Genomic DNA, 20,000 nt, shown 5'->3' on the forward strand with positions numbered 1-20,000 from the left:
TGACACAGCTGACAGTACTAAAAGCATCGAAGATACTAGAGCACTGGATACCAGTAGAACGAAGGTCGAAGGTGGAAGATACGAAGTAGGCCTTTTGTGGCGGAATGAAGTCCCGATACTGCCAAATAACAGGCCACAAGCTGAAATGAGATAACAACAGTTGAAGAAGCGGTTCCTGCGTGGCCCAACGTTTGCCAGTCAGTATGAAGCAGTGATGAATGACTACATTGAGAAAGGATATACTGTCAAGTTGTCTGAGAGAGAAGCAGCCTTTAGTTCCGATCACACTTGGTATCTTACGCAACATGATGAAGTAAATCCAAACAAATCTAAAGTTAGAGTAGTATACGATGCGGCTGCAGTTTACTCATTGGCGTTTTGTTCCGGTTTAGGAAAGAACAAATTGCTGTTGCATCTGACATCGAAAGCATGTTTCACAGGGTTGGTTGTGTGGAAAGAGACACAGATGCTTTGCGCTTTCTATGATGGAGTGATGGGCTGAACGAATCAAAATGAAAGTCCATTTATTCGGAAAGGCATACTCCCCCTGCATCGCTGCTTAGACCCTGCAAAGAACAGCCACAGATAATGCCGCTAAATTTGGAAATGATGTTTGTGTTATTGTTCGAAAGAATTTCTACGTTGATGACTGCCTTTTCTCAGTTCCTACCGCTCAGGAAGCTATTGGAGCATCATTACAACGTACGCAGTTGCTGAAGAGAGGAAATTTCCGGCTGACCAAGTTCATTTCCACCGACTTGAAGGTCTTGAAGGCTATACCAGCTGAGGAGAGAGCAGTCAAGAGTCTCGACTTGGACAAGCTACCCCTTGAACGGACTTTGGGTCTACATTTAAACACTGAAACAGACACACTAGCTGTAAAGTTGTCGCTTTCCCATGGCAAAGCTAATTGCCACACGAGACGAGATTGCTGTACATTTGATCCGCTTGCTTTAATTTGTCCTTTTCTACTTCCCGGTAAGAGACTGATGCAAAAAACCTGGCAACTGAAGTTTGATTGGGATGATTCACTACCCGAAAGCTTGCTGGAGCGCTGAACAAGGTGGTATGAAGAACTGTTGTTCCTTAACCATTTAAGTATTCCTGGATGCTATTTCAGTGGAGTTTGTTTCCGTGATGCATCTCTCGAACTTCACCACTTTAGTGATGCTTCTGAATATGGTTATGGAACAGTGTGCTATTTGAGAAAGGAGTCTGGTGACGGAACTGTTGAACCCATTTACATCATGCCCAAGAGTCGCTGTGCTCCCCTACAGTATACGTTTCTGTACCAAGATTGGATTTGCAAGCTGCTAGAATCGCAGCAAGGGTTCATCGCCTGGTCTCAAGCGAGATTAATTTGGAGATCTCTGCCTCCTTTTTCTGGACAGACTCCAAAGTCACATTGCAGTATGTAAAGAATGAGTCCTGAAGGTTTAAGTCTTACGTGGCCAACAGAGTCTGTGAAATTCGAAGTGTATCGCAACCCGGTCAATGGAGATACTGCCCACGTTCCCTTAACCCTGCTGATGATTCCTCGCGTGGCTTAACAGTTCATCAGTTGTTGACATTTGAAAGATGGTTCAGTGGTCCAGCATTTCTCTTGAACCCTAAAGATAAATGGCCTAATGCTGATATTGATACCTTATCAGACAGCGACCCAGAAATTAAGAATCGGAAGCCTATATTTGTGACGACTGGACCAGAAGTTTCGAGAGATACTCACAAGATAATCATCATGGACAGTTCTTCTGAGGAGGATTGCCTTGTTGTTAAAGTTTAAGGAATACCTTATGAGATGACGAGTTTGAACTCACCTAACACCTCACAGCAGAAGATTTGAAGCTTTCAACCGTTGCCACTGTGAAATTAGCCCAGAGAGAAGTGTTCTTAGAAGAGATCAAGGATAACACCTGCGATTATCAAACAACTTCAGTTAAGGGATGCCTTATTAAAAAAGTTTAAACGTCTTCGCAATCCAAATGTTTGGGCTGATTATAAAAAGGCGAACAGTAGGCATGTTAAGAAACACTAAACGCAAGTTTTATGTCTTTTAACTGGAGCAAAATGTAAACGACGCTAAAGGAACATGGAAAATAATTAAATCAATCTCAGGAATGGTTAATCAGTCCAAACTTGTAAACAGCCTTCGAGTTGAGGATCGAATCATCGAGGATAGGGTAGAAATGGCGTCTGAGTTTAATTCTCACTTTACATCTGTTGCCGATAAACTCAGGTCGTTACTTCCTCAAACAAACTTTGACATGTCTAAACTGATCAACTTTGTCTGCTCTAAACAGGGTAATAACGTGGTCTTTTCCATTCCACCTGGCTATTACAGGGACCAAGGTCATTGACTGTCTTAAGAGCATCAGTTCACACAAAGCCAGTGGTATTCTTTGATTGCACCTGACGGTCACGGCGGCCATGTTGGTGGAAAGAAAATAGCAAAAAAGTCTTTTGGGAATTTGACTCTATTATAATGCAAAACTTGAGCTAAATTTTTCTATTGTCTTGGCACCAACATGGCCGTCTTATCACGTGAGTGCAATCAAAGAATCGACAAGCTGAGTCCACGAATGCTCAAGTTAGCAGTTCCCATAATAGCTCCATATATTGCCAAGCTAATAAATCATTCCTTTAATACGGCCTCGTTTCCACAACGCTTGAAGACTGCGAAAAAAAACATTTGCATGATAATAGAGCTCAATTCCCGGAGGACTAGTTGGGGACACCAACATGGCCCTCGTTCCTTTCTTTAGGGACACCAACATGGCCGTATAGAAAACGGAAACTTTATTAAATAGAGAAATGAGAGGACCTTCCTGTGCACTTCGCATACGCGTTGTGATATATCTTTTTTAAGTTAGTCTTGCGAATGTGTGCTTCTTTCGTCTTCTTTTGTGCGCCTTTTGTTTGCTGTGTATTACTAAATGTATAAAAAGTATTCTTTGATTGGAACTGACGTCACGGCGGCCATGTTGGTGGAAAGAACAATAGCGAAAAAGTCTTTTGGGAATTTGACTCTATTATTATGCAAAACGTGAGCTACATTTTTCTATTGTTTTGGCACCAACATGGCCGTCTTATCACGTGAGTGCAATCAAAGAATCGACAAGGTTAGCAGCTCCTATAATAGCTCCATCTATTGACAAGCCAATAAATCTTTCCTTCAATACGGCCTCGTTTCCTGAACGCTGGAAGACTGCAAAAGTCTCTCCATTATTTAAAGGTGGGGACTCGGAGGACTTAAATAATTATCGACCAATTTGTCTTTTTCCTGGGCTTTCCAAAGTAATTGAACGACATGTACATGACTCACTTTCTAGCTATCTTTGCGAAAACAATTTGATCTACTCTAAACAATCTGGTTTCCGGAAGCTTCACAGTACAAAAACTGCCCTGATCGAAATTATAGATGAACTGTTATTTAACTTGGATAATGATCGTGTAAGTGGCATGATCTTAATCGATTACTACCAGGCCTTCGACATGGTTAATCACGTTATCCTGCCAGACAAATTGCTTGCTTATGGTTTAAACAATACATCTTTAACGTGGTTTCAATCCTATCTCAGTGACTGGCGTCAGTTGGTATCCATGGGTGATAAGAAATCAACTGCATCAATTATTCCGCATGGTGTACCTCAGTGCTCAATTCTGGGCCCTCTACTGTTTGTTTTGTTCATTAACGACCTTCCTTTACATGTTAGTTCTGCTAATACTGATCTGTATGCTGACGACACGACATTAACTTGTTCCGTCAATTGGATGGATATGGGTCGTCTGCAACTTTCCTTAAATGCAGCAGTTTCTGAACGATTCATTAGGCCACAGCTTACAAGCTTCCACCTAATGAGAAGAAAACAAAAGTTCTTACCATCTGTGGCAAACGTCTTTCCAACAGAATCCCTATTATTTCTGTTAATGGACCCCAACCTGAAAATATACAATGAGCAAAGCTCTTAGGTCTGGAAATTTACATGGAATTGACATTTCATGTTGATACGTTATGTAAGAAACTATCCCAGCGCATTGGAATCTTAAAAAGATTAGACATTGCCTGGAAATAAAGCATAGAGTTCTCTTTTGTAATGCTATTATTAGACTAGTGATGGATTACGTAAGTGTTATCTGGTCAAACTGTGATAAACATTGTCTGAGATCATGTTTTAAAGCTATAAAAGAGAGCAGCAAGAATCATCATTGATGCTGATAGTTATGCACCCTCTGTTCAGTTATTTAACAAACGTGAATGGATCCCTTTCTTTGAGAATGCTAAACTAGCCAAGTGTTGTATCATATACAAGCGTTTGCAAGGTCGCGTACCCAGTTATCTTACACGCTTATTAGTACGTACCAGTGAGACTCATTCACGGCAGACTAGATACGCTAAATTTAACATAGCCTGTCCTCAAGTGAAACGAAATTCAGAAGGTGGAAGAACATTTACTGTGACTGCTTGCCAGGATTGAAATAAGCTACCTCGTCAAATGAGAAAAGCAGACACTCTCAATACTTTAAAAAATTCTCTTTGGAACATGATTTTTAAATATCATCAATTTTTGAATCATTTTTCATTATACATATTGTGCCGCATGCTTATAATTGTTTCATATTTTCTAGATTTTTAATAATTTTATTGTAAGCCTTAAGTATTAATTATTTTAATCTTGTAATGAGGACCACTACTTTGTTAGAATTTATACGCTATTTCGTGCTACCCTCGTTAAATGAAGACTTTACTTACCTACCTACCTACCTACTTACCTACTTACTTACTTACTTACTTACTTACTTACTTACTTACGTACTTACTTACTTACTTACTTACTTACTTACAGCAGCAATTTCAGCTTAGTAATGTAGTGATGTCGACAGATAAATTCTCCTTACATAGCATTACAACAATCCATTGAACACCAGATAAGAGTTTTCAAGAGCTCAAACTCGTTTCTTTTTTTCAGACCCGCTTCAAGAACAATCGCTACTTCGCCTGCTTTCCGGTATAACAGACGATACAACCTTCCTACCCCTCCCCTCTGGGAAGAAGTACTCACTTTTGGCTTTGGCCGTTGACCACGTGGGTAACAGACAACCAATGGACTTGAATCGAGTCATCACAGTGGACTTTACACCTCCCAAACGTACGTCATGGTAGTAACATTGTTATAAAAAGTAGTTAAGTAGCTGCCTTAAAAGACGTTTTGACATTTTAGTGCCTCGTGGCTGAAACATGAAGCGACGAAGCACAGTTCTTCAACAGTCGCCCCTTCCCCTCCCCCACAAGATAGAATATAGTCTACTTTCTATCCATTAATTATGACGCAAACTTGTGTCCACATCTTGCTCACTCCTCGCTCTCTTTTTGAAGAGAACGTACTGGGACTAGTTCCCATACTGATTTGAAGTCAGTTTCTCACTAGAAAATTAGTAATACGCCGTTTTACAGCTGTGTGCATAGTTACCTGGCCTATGAATGGACGCTAGGCTGGAGGTGACCTTTGGTACAGACTTCTCTACTTTTTCATTTAAATGCCAACTAGTTAGCAGAAGAAAAACTTGATTTAGCCAAAAATACAGCGAGGACCTTATCAAAACAAGGTCACCTGAAGCCTCGCCGGCATTCAAAGGCCAGGGCCCGGTTCCTCGAAAGCCGATTAACTTAATCCAGGATTAGCGTAAACTTTTGTTTCATGTTTTCAACTTTTTGGTGAAGGTTTCTTTTGCTTATTTTCGTTTTTCAAGATTGACGTCTTCTCACGTAAAGTTCTGCCGAAAATCTGCGTTGAACAGCATTTGGGAGTAGAGAAATAAACTGCTTGGTTAATTTTTAATCTTAGATTAGCGTTAATCGGCTTTTGAGGAACTGGGCCCAGGTCACTGAACAGACAACTTTAATTAAAATGGTCTGCTATAGAGAGCGAAGGTTTAAGACGGGAAGGGACTGGGACGTCTTTGGAAGTGTTGTGTTCGTCGGACGCAAAAGGCCTACTGAAAGTACTTTATATTTCCAAGGGCCTTGCTCAGTCTTCGTGCTTGCCTTAGAAAGCGCATTGGTTACTGATAGTTTACTTGGTTATTAACTAAATTCGTTTATCACATAGTTTTGGAACAAATGGTATTTGTTATGTTAAGTTTATGTATAAAATTTATGTAGTGCTTCATCCTGACGTTTCAGCTTCCTGTGAACGACTGAATAACTGCTCTGGCCATGGAAATTGCTCCGTCCTCAATTTATGTGTCTGTGAAGACGCATTTTATGGAGTTAACTGTTCACTTGGTAAATATTTATTTGGTTTTCCACTATTAAAAGCGTCCTTAAAACTAACTCTCCAAAGTTTGTCTCTTAAGCGCTAGCACAACAGCAGCAAGGTTAAAACTTAACTCTTTTACATTTTAAGAACGGTGCCTACTATTGTTATTGCGCATACGTTCTGCGCATCTCGAGATACTCGGATTTCGTATGGGTAGCGCTTATTAATACAGGGATATTTTTACGCAGTTCAAAACTATACGGAGAAAGTAGAACTTAGCAAGTGCTCTTCGTATCCAAAAAGAACATTGGGGTAACCACACATTTTTCAGAGATAATTAAGCTTTAATTCGGAAAAGAACGCCATACATTGTTTTATATTTAAAAGCTTTTTACAAATATTGTTAATTAAGTATCTTCGAAAAATGCGTGGTTACCCCCAATTTTCTTTTTGGATTTCAATAACACTTCTTAAACCGCGCAAAAATACCTTTGAATTAGTAGGCACCGTCCTTAAAGTGTTTCAGTTTCAAAGTGGAGTTGCTTAGTTTATTGACATGAAATGTGGAAGGTTGGTCTAAAGCGGCCTATTTAACAACAAATTTAGTCCCTTTAGGAAACTGGCAACAGTTTCCAGCCCTTTTCTAACAGCTACACTTTGAATAATGAATACTGCCACCTTTTAGCAACTCGTGTTACAATAATGATAATATACAAATGCCCAATCATTGGTTAACAAGTTGCGGTCATCTCTTTTATACAACAGGTTACCATAGCAACAATATGACCTTCCCAAATACCCTTACTTTTAGCTTTACGCGCTTATAATTCAAAACGAGCTAGATGACCCCCCTTTATCGAATTATAATATGCATGATAAGATGCACCTTTTTGCAAAGTCTTAAAAAATTATGTAAAAGGGGGTTGAGAGTCACCTTAATTTTTCCAAATGGTAAGGTGGCTCTAAACCCCCTCCCCCACCCCCCTACAAAAAAGTAAAATTACAAGTTCTCCCGCCTTGAAAGGTGAACGGGATTGTTGCAATGGAATTTTAGAGAAAGTGGGAAGGGGAGAACGGTTTGAATAAAACCTCCATTAAAATTACACTTCATCAAGCGATCTGCAAACCTATAGCTGTACCTCACCTATCTCAGGCTTCGCGCCGCCCAATAGTTATAGCGGAGCTCCGCGCGCGCCGAGCACCATTGTTAAGAAAATATGGTAACCCATCGATGCGAGAAATCTTGGTTTTATACCCACGACGTCATCAACCGTCCGTACATACGTACGTACGTACGTACGTCCGTCCGTACGTCCACCCTCCATGTATGCCAATGTGACCAGTATCATGCTAGTTTACAGCATACATCTTTGATATTGGACATCCATCTTTTGATCAATTGACAACTGTCAAAACAAGGTATCACGTGACCATATCGCGAGCTCAAGCCTGGAGCTCACCGAGGTCAGCTAATTTTTTTTTTAAGTTGACCGCTGACCAGGTACTGGTTTTCGTTTGGATTGCAGGCTCAACCCTGGTTAACTCACCTGAACATAAGCGAGGCCGGCTTCATTTTTCGCGCGGTTTCTGTGGCTCGACGCGATTACATTAACGAAAGTTCTTACAAAGTCAACGCTTTTCGTGTTCAGGTGGAAAATGCTTTGGAAGATGTTTTCTTTCTGCATTTTTCGCTGGTTTAAATCCAGTTTCACATATCATGATATCTGTGGTCCACACTGGTGGCTATGCAGTTATTCAAGTCAAGCATCGGCGGGATGTAAACTTAAAGCTGGGTGTTTATTTTTAATTTGCTTTGAGCTGCATTTTTCTCTGTATTGCAATTTTTGGCATATCTTTGGAAGCTCTGATAAGGCTACATGATGCCTGGAGGACCTATGTCTAGAACAAAAACAAAAGGAGATCGAAAGAGAACGATAACGACAAAACAGAATACCAGTAATAGCTCATTCTTAGCGAAAGAAGTTACTCCACAAATTCTTTCCTTGGGCACTGAACCGTTTGTTATTTTTACGGATGCGTTATTTGAAGTGGATGTGTATTTTTAAAAGGTGCTTTAATCGGTTCTTTCTTTGTTCAGGAATGAAAATCGAATTTTTATTGTCAACTGGAATTAAATAACAATTACAATTATCTGTACTCTTTTGGGCATAAAGAAAAAGTTGATTTGTTTGTTTGTTTTGCTCTAAAATGGGAGCGAACAAGTGCTTTTTTAATCCGTTTGCCCAACTGGTTTTCGTTGTGCCTCGACAGCGACAAGAAAATTTTGCCCTTATGTTATAAACACGTAATCGCAATGATTTCTCGAAAAAGTAGGGGGAAATCTCACTAGCTTGTGCTTTCAGAAGTTTGTTTAAAGCATCTAAACCTTATTTAAGTGTTGTAGCGGACTTTGTTTGAAGTTCGTCCTTTCTTGGTTGCATTGCCGTAATTTGCCGATTCTTGTACTAAGCCAACCTGGCGTGTTTCAATGAAATACATCAAAATGTGAATGATCTCGTTTTCAGATATAAAGTGGAATAAAGTACATCAGTAAAACTCTTCTTTGACCCTGAGCTGACAAAGTTGTTTTTATGGCTTCTAATTTTAGCGTGATTCCTTTTCGCTGGCTATTGACAGTTGACTCTGGAATGGCTTTTTTTTCCTATTCCATTCGCTCGATGACGTTGTGCTTGTTTTCTTTTCAAACTCATGCGGTTCAAGAAAAAATTATTGCCAAACTGGTGAATGGCAAAGTAAATTCCACTGGAAAAACCGATGTCGCACTCATCGCTTCGTGATTCATGCGATATCGGTTTTTAGCGTAAAATTTACCGTGGAATTCACTAGTTAGACAATGAATTTTTCTATCGAAGAAAGCAAAGAAAATGATTTAATTATTAAAGCAGCAACCGGAAGCATCAAAACGCGAATAATTCGAAACCTTTTATTTTCACAAACCCTACAGGCAGTAAGAATAAATGACCAGGGAGCTCCGCTTTTAGGCTTGGCTAAATCTAAGTATATGTTTGATACATAATTGCACTGATTTTTTTTTTTTTTTTCAGATTTTCCTTTGCGGTTTGAGACTCCAATCATCGACGCAATGTACAGCGACACCAGCGAAGACATGCGCGCTGCGTTATATCTTTCCTCGTTTATTCCAGATTTCGACGACAGCAGTTACAATGAAAATTTCATCCTGAAACTATTCATCGATGAAGTTCCCGATGGATTTACCTTCAATAAAGGAAACCAGAGTGGGAACCGCGTCACGTTGGAGCGTGAGGAGTTCGGTGATATTTGGATGACGCCTCATAAAGATTTTTCAGGAGTCGTCAGATTGAATATCACTGCACAAGGTGCAACACCAAGGAAAATAAAAATGGCCAGCAACCAAATCGAAATAAAAATCAAAGCTATTGCTGACATTCCGTTTCTCAATATCAGTGTTCCATGCTATCACTGGAACAGCAGTAAAAGGATTATACCCGTTACTGTGAAAAGCCACCCGACTGACTTAGATGGTTCCGAGAATTTGACGATTATCTTCTCAGGCTTACCGAATGGTTATCGATCATTTTACGAGAATGTTGTAAACGGAAGGAATGACACAGCGCCAACTAACTCACCTGGTTGGTCTATCTCCTTTAACGGAACATTTAAACCATTCGTTCTGAATGTCATCGCCATAGCCAAGGAAAAATCTAATGGAGACGGAGCAAACAAGACAGTGCCTGTTAATGTGCCATTCTGTGGTAAGGTTCATGAAATCAATGTTTTAATGTATGGCTAAAACATTTTGGAGGATGAAAGATTCTACAGATATGAATACCATTTTAATCCGAGGAAAATTTAACCAAAGGGAAAAAAAAAACCCGCGTCAGATGTTTCTCGCGCTTGCTACTGATTACACACATTGGGGGAAAGGTTTTTCTGGTTACAGGTTTTCCCTCGCCTTAAGTGGCAGGCGAGTGCGTGCATGTCTTTTTCGCACTTTTGATTGGCTACCTTTTTTCCCTCGCTCGCCAGTGGTAACATTTTTTCCCGCCCATATCAATGTCTGTCTCTTGTTCCCTCGTTTGCAGCTAGTTACATGTTTTCCCACGCGTGTCAATCTGTACTGATTGCATGTTTTCCCGCCCTTAGCACGAGTTAAATCTACGGGCTTTTCTAGTTAGTGTATACGACTTAGCCCTTCAACAACTTTCTTTCGTTATCGTAAGACAATATTAGAAAAATAAATAAATAAATAAATAAATAGATCAAAATAAATATAATGTTAAGAGAGGAAGTCACATCAGCTGGTTTTCATGCGGGTCCTCTATCGTGGTCGAATTGGAATTTGGGGATGTTGGTTTTTAGGGAAGAAGGAAAACCGAGTACCCTGAAAAAAGTCCTCGGGGAAAGGCGAGAAACAACAACAAACTCAGCCTGCATATGGCACCTGGCCGGAATCTAACCCAGGCCGCATCGGTGGGAGGCTTCCCAAAAAGCTCTAAAGCTCTATCTCTCTTTCCGGACAACCATTTTCGAGCTATGTTATCGCTATTGCGTTTGTGTGATCTGTTCTTACCTGGAATATGTTTAATGTTGAACTTTATGTCTCGTTGTAGTTACTTGTGAGGCGGTGAATAACTGCTCCGGACATGGAAAGTGCAGCAAAGTAAATACCTGTGAATGTAAAAGTGGATTTAAAGGATTGGATTGTTCATCAGGTTTGTTTTCTGCTCCCTTCGTTTAATTTACGCTTCTTAAACTCACAAATCACATGTTTTACTCTGAATCTTATTTTTTGTTGTGCTTACTTATTTTAAACTAGTTTCCTGCGAGGAAGTGGGCAATTGTTCTAGACATGGAAACTGCACTGGTCCAAACATTTGCGTTTGTGAAAGTGGTTTCAAAAGTGTTGGTTGTTCACAAGGTAAACAATTTTTTCTGTGCTCAATGCAGATGTGTATTTAAAGAATGTTAAAAGAATTCAACGACCAACACCGCAAGTGATTCCCCATGCATCGTCATTGCCAAAAAAGTATCAAACAAAACCTTCAATAGACTGTCATTTCATAGATCTTTTATGTTCAATGGAGCAGAAAAAGAGATAATTATGTTGTTGCTCAAAAGAGTTACGTTGGGAGCGGGAGAGTAAAATGTTTGTCCGTCGTTTACAAATGGTGCAAGGACCGAACGCAGCGAGGTTTTTTAATGACATACTTCTTCTTTTTGTTTGTCTAAATTCAAAGAGAGCTTTCTGTATTTAGGAAATAGAAAACATGTACCGCGTTTCTATCAAGTTTTAGTATAAATCTACTAGCGTTCTATTTGCACGAATGCCGTTCTCTATTCTGTTGTAGATAGTGAGTAACGTAGCAATGAGCGCTTGTTAACAAAATGACGGCCTCTTCTTTGCGTTTTCGAGGTGTCTGTGATAGTTCACCACCAAATTTTCTCCGATTCTTATTGGTTCAAAGTGATCACGTGACGCGATAGTGTTCTTCCGAGGAGAGACACTATCAGCCCATAGTGCCCGTCCAAGGAAAATACCCTTATGGATAGTACTCGTCCGTGAAAATATTTCCATAAACAAGCAGGCTTATAGATAATAAACATTGAAATTGTATGAAGAGGGTTTTTGTTTGTTTTCTTTTTCAAATTTTACGGTAACATTTGGCTTACACGGCTTTCATCTAAAAAAAAGTTGAAAATAATTCAGTATGATTTTGGAACTGGAGCGCGAAGGAAAGTTTAGTGGTAAACAATCTTATTCCAAAATCTCCGCCATTTAAAGATTCTTTTGTTTTTATTCAAATAAGCCCTTGATGACTCGCTCTTAAGCTTAAAATTCAAAAGAATATTTTGAATGAGGCAACAAGGGCCAATTTGTATCCGCATAAATCAGCGGCCATTTTGGAATGTGTATAGAGTGTTTATGTCTCGGAACTATCGGTCTGAAAGTTGCCCCTTGCAAATTTGATGTTCTTAAAACTAGCATATGTGCCCTCGAAGCTTCGCTTCTCGGGGAAATATTTGTTTTAAGAACATCAAATCTCCGTGGGAAAACTATCAGCCGATAGTTCCTTGACTGAAACACTCTCTTGTTTAAATAGAAAACGAGAGCGGATAACCTAGTTGTTAAATAGAAACACGATTTTAAACCAATCAGTGGGCGTATTTTTTGGGATACTTTATAATTAATTTTGTTCTTTATACTAATGGCGTATTATATCGATGTATTTCCTTGCAGTTTCTTGTGAACTAGTGAATCACTGTTCAGATCATGGTGCATGTAGCGGACCCAATGTATGTTCTTGCCATAGCGGCTTTAAAGGAGCTTATTGCTCAGAAGTATCTTGCGAGGAGTTAAACAACTGTGCGAATCATGGAATCTGCACTGGTCCAAACAAATGCAATTGTGAAGAAGGCTTTAGATCTGCACCAGACTGCTCTAAAGGTACGATAATCGTTACTTAATTCATACTTAAGAGATGATATGCATATTGATATTTTTACTGTAGAGCCAATTGTAGACAAAGTTATTGCTAAAACGCAGACGTTTATTCGACGGCTTCTCTTTGATATTTTCAGTGGTAAAGGAAAACGACTACATTGAAATGCCTACAATACTACAAAAAGTCCATCTAGCTAAATAGTAATAGTTTCAAAATTTTAACTATTGTTTCTTCAACCTCAGCTGTCATCGCTTCCTCGTGTTTTCTTTATCTTTTCTTTTTACATTCCTTCCTCACCTTTCTAATGATGCAGTTATAATAACTTCTCCTTTTGTAGTTGCCAGTCTGTCTGTCCTAGATTAGCAAGTAATGCCTGCGAGCCAGCGCACACCCTCGCTGAATGAACCATTTTGGTAAAGTTTGTGATTTGTACAGTTTGTAATTTTCATTTTCCGTTGCAGTTTCTTGTGAATTGCTGAATCACTGTTTATACCGCGGTAACTGTAGCGGACCTAACGTCTGCTCATGCCATAGTGGCTTTAAAGGATTAAACTGCTCACAAGGTATCTCAAACTCATTAATAATGCATTAACTTTAAAAAAAGGAAATCATGACCATGGCGGTATTTGGATATCTGATCTTAATTAGCATAGATTTTTACGAGTTTATTTCTCCGTTTTCTCCTTAGTTTCGATTGAGAAGATATATGAAACACTCAATTCAGTGTTTCACCACATATCCAAACATCTTTAAGTTCGTCAAAAATACTCCGCTTTGCGTCGTATTTTCAACTCTCTTCTCGGTGCTTGGAAATGTGGCCAAACGTGGTCTTTCTTGTTTGATATATTTAACAATTATTCCATGAGTGCGCGTTGGATATGAGATGGTAAATAGCCAACGAGGCGCGTATTGCCGAGTTGGCTATAACCAGTCTCCAATATCCAACACTATCCAATATCCAGTCTCCACTATCCAACAAGCGCGAATGGAATAATTGTTTAATCAAATTCCTTAAACTCCAAAAATTACGAGCGAAAAAAGAGAGAAAATCCGAGCGAAATTGAAAAAACTTGATGAATATGCGTTGTTGTATAATACCTTGTGGTCAGACAGACGTAGGCTCATCATAAAACATTGCTTGCCTTTTCGCATACTTCGAAACGTCGGAATTGATCCAAAGTTTCTAAAAAAAAAAATACGCGCCACGTTGGCTATTTACCATCTCATATCCAACGCACGCTCATTAGGGCCGTTTATACGAGAGAAAATAAGCCGCGGCTTACTTCGGCCGCGGCGTACATAATACGGGAAAGGAACTATTTATAGGAGTATAAACTCCAAGGCCAGGCTAAGCAGCGGCTTGAGAAAGCCGTGAACGTAGATTTTGTACCATTTATACGGGGTGTTCGCGTCTTATGTAAGCCGCGGCCAAAGTAAGCCGCGGCTAATTTCTCTCGTATTAACGGCCCTATTGTGACAATGTCCAAATATAGTCATAGCGCGCTCAATATTCGTCGTGCGTATTCAACAGATATCCTGTGATATTCGTAATTTTGTGTGTCGCGGAGAAAAATGGTTATTTTTCCAGCTTTTTTTGCAATAAACGTAGAAAATTGTGCTTTGTCATCAATGTGTTGAATAATAAAACATTTATCCTGCTCAATCTTGCGGAGTATTGCCTGATTTTAGCCAACTCGGCCTATGGCCTCGTCGACTAAGTATCAGGGGATCTTCCGCGCGATTTCGCAGGATAATTGTTTAATATACCATTCCCGAAAATGTCTGAGATTGTTGCATCACCGAAAATAGTTTCTTTCAATGATAAGTTTTAAAATCTATTTATGGACTTCATGGGTTACCGTCCTACGGAGTGGATCCGCAGACAACTTTGACGATGTTATGACGAAATTCATTGTCAATAACAGGACAGACGCATGAAAAACTGACATCAATTTGTTTTTTGCAATAACAAAAAGGCAGAGGGGTCAAAATTAAGGGCGCGTTCGATTGACCCTATTCCGGAATAAGAATACATGGAGTGATGATTAAAACGGTATGTTTGGCGCGTTTCGAAGCAGCAAGGATAATAAAAATATGTTTAAAATAGAATTTTAGCGGATGTTTGACAACTTTAATATAAACCTCCGTAAAAACGAAGGATTTCTAACTTACATTCCATGTATACTTATTCCGGAATACGGTCAATCGAACGCACCCTAAGTCAAAACACGAGAAGAACGCGAGACAAAAATGCGAGAAACTTGAATCTGACGCGAGCAATATAGCCTCATTATCGCATAAGTTATAAATTTGTGTCTGTCCGCTTATTGACAATAAAAATTAGCCAATGAGTGCGCGAGAATTTTGCAGTCATTGCAAAAAATACTGTGTTGTCTCTCGATAATAGGTTGTTGTGTTCAGATGATACTGTGTTGTGTTTGGAAAAGTGTTTGTTGTGTTTGCAGACATACCTTATACTACAGGGGTTTCAATAACTTCTGAAATAGCCGTCCTTGATAGCCCATTGAAGGCGGCAGTTTGACAAGTTCATAATAGCATTTTTAGTGAAAATCAAGGCAAACTAGCCGGCGGTGTGACGCAAAGCAGGCGGCGGTATACCGCCGGTAACCGGCTTCTATTGAAACCCCTGACTTATACCAGAGATCGTGTCAGCATCTGTTTATTTCGCCTGTTTTATTTTGTAATATGAAGTCTCTGAAAAACAATACGAATTGAATCGTCATAAGAATATCACGTGTCATGCCTTGTAAAACTAGAAAATTGCTGTTACGATGAGGCTGCGATGCTTATTTTTATATATATCTCATATTTTAATCTTCTTTTTTCACGACACAGTAACCTGCGAGGCCGTAAAAAACTGTTCAAATCACGGAACCTGCGCTGGACCAAATTTATGCTCTTGTGAAAGAGGTTTCCATGGGGCAGATTGCTCGGAAGGTATATGGTTGGAATATTTAACAAATAGAATGCAGAGATGCGTGTTTGCTAGGTGAATAACGCATGCTAAAAACCTACATAAAGACTGCAGCGAGTGGACGCTAGACCTGTCCCGATTGCGTTGGGCTCTTTTTCGGCACTTTTTCGAATTTGGAGCACTATTTTACATTTTCAGCACTCTTGAGAACTTAATTGACTTTTGAGCAGAATTTGAGCATTTTTTCGCTTTTAGGGAAACATTTCAGAACATTTTTCACAATTTTCCATATGTTAAATGCAATATTTTGTCTTTAAAACGTTTTCAGTAAAGCCGAGTAATTCTATTATCATGAGTTATGAATAATTCCACCTTGTCTTTTGACTGGCTGACTGTTGTCAAGGAAATGCATGAGCTATGGTCCTTTTAACCCTGGGAACAGTCGATTTTGATTGGTTCGTGACTTCGTGTTTAGTTAAAAGATTGATAAAACTAAGAATATGTATAAACATCTGCTAGGAAATAATTCTAAGTCTCAATCACTTTTTGTAGAAATGGAGCACTTTTTGAGTACTTTTATGCCATGTTTAAGCACTTAATGCTGATTTTTCAAGCGCAATCGGGACGGGCCGAGTGGACGCACGAGCGGAACGCGAGTGATCAGTTCAGCAATTTGTCTAGACCTCAAAAGTGCATTATTTTCTTAGAAAACATAGGATCAACATCTTCTCTTTGGTTCAGAATACAGCATGAAAAAACAAAAATATTTACGTCAGAGAACGGGCGGTGACTTTGCTGGAAACACAACATCTCCAACATACGGACTCTATAATTTACCGCCGCAGTCGTTATGAGCTCCACAAACTGGCGGCCGCCATTTTGTTAACTACTGCACTCTCTAATGAGCGGTGTCCTTAAAATGTACGACGATCAATCCGTATATCAAAGTCCTGACGACCCCTCCCCCATTACCATTTCGGGCTTTAGCTTATAAATGTGGATTTCGATCTTAAGCTTTTCAATACATTTTAATTGTTTGTATTTTTATTTCTTTCAGAACTGCAAGGTGAAGGTCTCGTAGGATTGAGCAAAGTAGCTGTTGTTGGGATATCAATTGGAAGTTTCGCGTTTGGTTTACTTTTGTGTATGATTCCGTTTTATTGTTACTGGAAGAGAGAGGCCAGGAGTCGACGTAAACGGCATTACGAACAACGTAGCACACAGGTCTTCGAAAACCAGGCTTACGCAGGGGCTCCGCTGAAAAGCTAGGAACCAACTCAGTTCTGATGCGAAGATGATGGAGACGATCGATGAGGATGACGACAATACTGATAAAAACGACAATGGAGATGATGACGAAGAAGTCGACGACCAGACGTTATGACTTTGTTCATGTAACAATATAACAGCCTTACTTGTTTATGCTCGAGTGTATAAGACATGACAAATTTAAGCGTAGGAGCTCATGACTAGGAGACAACTATATATTGTGAAGTGAAGTGATGTGATATTATTGTTGTGCGCCATTATACATACTATGTATAGGCATGATTTAGAATAGTCGTCAGAATGATACGGTTAATGTAACATAGAACAGGTGATTTGACAATTAGTAGACACGTTTATCAACGGTTTCTTCAAGGCCTAGCTGGCTTATCATAAAGTCACTGGCTTTTTGCACTTCCTGTACATGAAAGAGAACAAGAGCTGAATTACTAGTCTTTCGGATTAGAGGCCTAATTAAATGGTTTCTCAAAAGTCTGGGCCAAGCTGGAACCCAGCCCCTACCCTGGGGGGTAGGGGGAAGCTGAGGGGGTGTAACTACCATGTGTAATGCTTGTCATTTCGCTCAGGGTTGTAAATCAGAGTGTTCAGGACGAAAGGCCACTGTTTTTATCCTCCGAGGTATTTTTGAGGGTTATTCTCGAAGAAACATTAAAAAGGGCTGTCATGGCCGTTTTTTAAAGTCTTGTCCTTTAGGGGTCAGATAAAGCTCGAGCCACGCCCAGGCTGGTCTTTTTTAGGGGGGATAATTCAAATAGACCATTGGTCGTATTCTCAGTATAGGACTGGAAGTAGCGTGCAACAAAGGCTAATACGGGGAGTCTTTTCGAATGCAAATGCCATTCACCTCTTTTTAACGACCCGATGACATTCCCCGTATGTGCCTTGAACTAGTTACAGTCCAATACTGGCATCTACTACGAGTATCACTGACCTTTTCGAATGGGAGTTCCCTCCCACCTCCCCCGGGAACCTACAATCCCCGACAGTAGTCTTGGCACGCTAGCCCACGTTTTCAGTATCTGGCAGGCAAATTTATCAGTTCGTCCCCTTCCCCCTAATTCAATGTTGTTTATAGTGATGAAGTCGTCATTGCCCGTTTACAACACCGTCGAGGGGGAAGTGGGGACCCTATTCTAATGATGTCATTGGGTATTGACCCCAAAATACCTTGTTATTGCATTTTCATGCAATCTGATCCAGGTGTGCCACGGACTTTTGTTGTGGATTGTAGTTCTTTCGATCCGGATTAAAACCTACTAATTGACAGTTCATCTTAGGGCGGTTTTCAATTGAGTGTCGAAAGTAATTAGATAATTACTTTGGTTTATGATTACTTCACTCAGTAATTGGTTCAAAGTTGTGGCAACAACAGACTGTTACTTGATCGGCTATCATAGAGTTACATTCATGGAGATTTTCGTAACAAAATATGTTTTCAAAATGTTAAACCCAGGAAACCCATAAATATAATCGAAATTATATACACGAAAATTATACAGCTTTCTTGATATAGCGTCACTTGTGTTAGCCGGCTTTTTTTAAAAGAAATAAATCTGCTGTAACTGCTTTGTGAAAGCGCCTGTGTTTCTTTGGCGTACTTAACTGTGTTGATATTTATTTACACCCTGAATTAACGAACAGGAATCAAGCAGTCGCTTGCTTAGGGCTTCTTCCCATATGATACCTACGATACAACTGCAATCGCTACGATCGCTAAGAAAGTAATCCAGCGATCGTCGAGATCTCTGCGGCAACGAATTTAAAGGAGCTTCGGCATGGTATTTGGAGGGGCCGATTACATGAGCCGGGCTGGCTCGTTTAGCTGAGATCATGGCACGTCTGAGAAATACACCAAAAATCAAGTTTGCGATTACAGAAAAATCTCAGCCAGGTTAGCCGAGATCCCGGCATTACGATGCCGGGAGCCCGGTTAGCCGGGCCAGCGATTTCTAGCCACATTACTCCACTTTAGAGCAAAATGGTCCACGGAATAATCGTTTTTTTAATGTTTAAATAAAGGATAAATAAGATAGAAAACCATAAGGCTTCTTTCCTTGTAGAATGGTGAATTTAATAACAATTTAGCGAGACAAACGTCTCTCCACTTCTTGTTGTTGTTGTTGTTGTTATCTTTTTTCACATGACTTATTCTCTAAATTTAGTCCAAAGCGGGCTGGCTCATCTCATGTAATACCGGGCTAAAACTTAAACCGGGAAACCTGACCAGCCCGGCTGACCAGGCTGGCCCGGCTCATGTAATCAGCCCCTGAGTTATTTTGGCCACGTATTAAATTGCCTTTAAATTGAGGGAAACCATATCCTTGTATAAAGACAGAAAAAACACCAAAGTGTCAACTAGGTTGAAATTGAAAGTAGGAAACATCAACAAAAAGTCCATCAATTGTTATCATGTCCGTGTATATTGGTAACTAAATCGGTGCTGGAAGTAAGGGGATGTGGTTAGCGTACGTTTTTCATGAGTTAGTCTGTAAAAACGCCTTTGGTTATTGAGTCTAAGTACTGATTTTAAATGGTTAGCATTAAGGTTGGGGTTAGGCATACTGTGCGTGATAACCAATTCTGCTTTTTAATCTTAGAGCAGCAGAAAAACACAAAACCTTGTTTAATAAGAATTACCTTCATGTGACTTTGTTTTATTGTTATTTGTCTGGTTTTTGGAAGGAAAAAGACATCCAAAAATTGACATTCTATAGCGCTGATTATTGAATGATGAACTGTTACTTGTACAAATGTAGTTCAGCAGAAAACCCCTTTGCGGTTATAAGTACTTGAACAATCAAATTCAAAATTTTTTTTTTTCTGGTAGTTCACAAAGTTCGTAACCTTTCAGATTAAACAGTAATTACTTGTATGTAGTTCAACAATGAGAAGTCAGTTCCTTCTTTTTGCACGCGGCAGTGAAACTTATTGTTTTAGTGGTGTATAAGACACATTCATGTTTTCAGTAATTGGTAGTCTGTTTGGTGCAATCCAAGTGTCAAAAGTTCTAAATTTGGTTACAACTTTCATAAATCCATGTTCTTTTTCAATTACTTTACCAAGAAGTGTGTTTGG

General features: G+C 39.6%; 1 protein-coding gene across 1 annotated transcript in view; it reads left to right on the top strand.

The window, feature by feature from the left end:
* LOC137979395 (uncharacterized) overlaps window positions 1–18,599 on the top strand; it is a 24,783-nt gene extending 6,184 nt beyond the window's left edge. Inside the window, exons 4-12 of the mRNA XM_068826648.1 lie at window positions 4,968–5,147; window positions 6,182–6,283; window positions 9,323–10,012; window positions 10,871–10,972; window positions 11,077–11,178; window positions 12,499–12,705; window positions 13,165–13,266; window positions 15,560–15,661; window positions 16,696–18,599. Coding sequence (XP_068682749.1) covers window positions 4,968–5,147; window positions 6,182–6,283; window positions 9,323–10,012; window positions 10,871–10,972; window positions 11,077–11,178; window positions 12,499–12,705; window positions 13,165–13,266; window positions 15,560–15,661; window positions 16,696–16,907 — 1,799 coding nt within the window. The 3' untranslated portion in view covers window positions 16,908–18,599. The remainder of the gene's footprint in view (window positions 1–4,967; window positions 5,148–6,181; window positions 6,284–9,322; window positions 10,013–10,870; window positions 10,973–11,076; window positions 11,179–12,498; window positions 12,706–13,164; window positions 13,267–15,559; window positions 15,662–16,695) is intronic.
* Window positions 18,600–20,000: the final 1,401 nt, after the last annotated feature.

This window comes from Montipora foliosa, chromosome 12, assembly GCF_036669935.1.
Source record: "Montipora foliosa isolate CH-2021 chromosome 12, ASM3666993v2, whole genome shotgun sequence".
NCBI lineage: Eukaryota > Metazoa > Cnidaria > Anthozoa > Scleractinia > Acroporidae > Montipora > Montipora foliosa.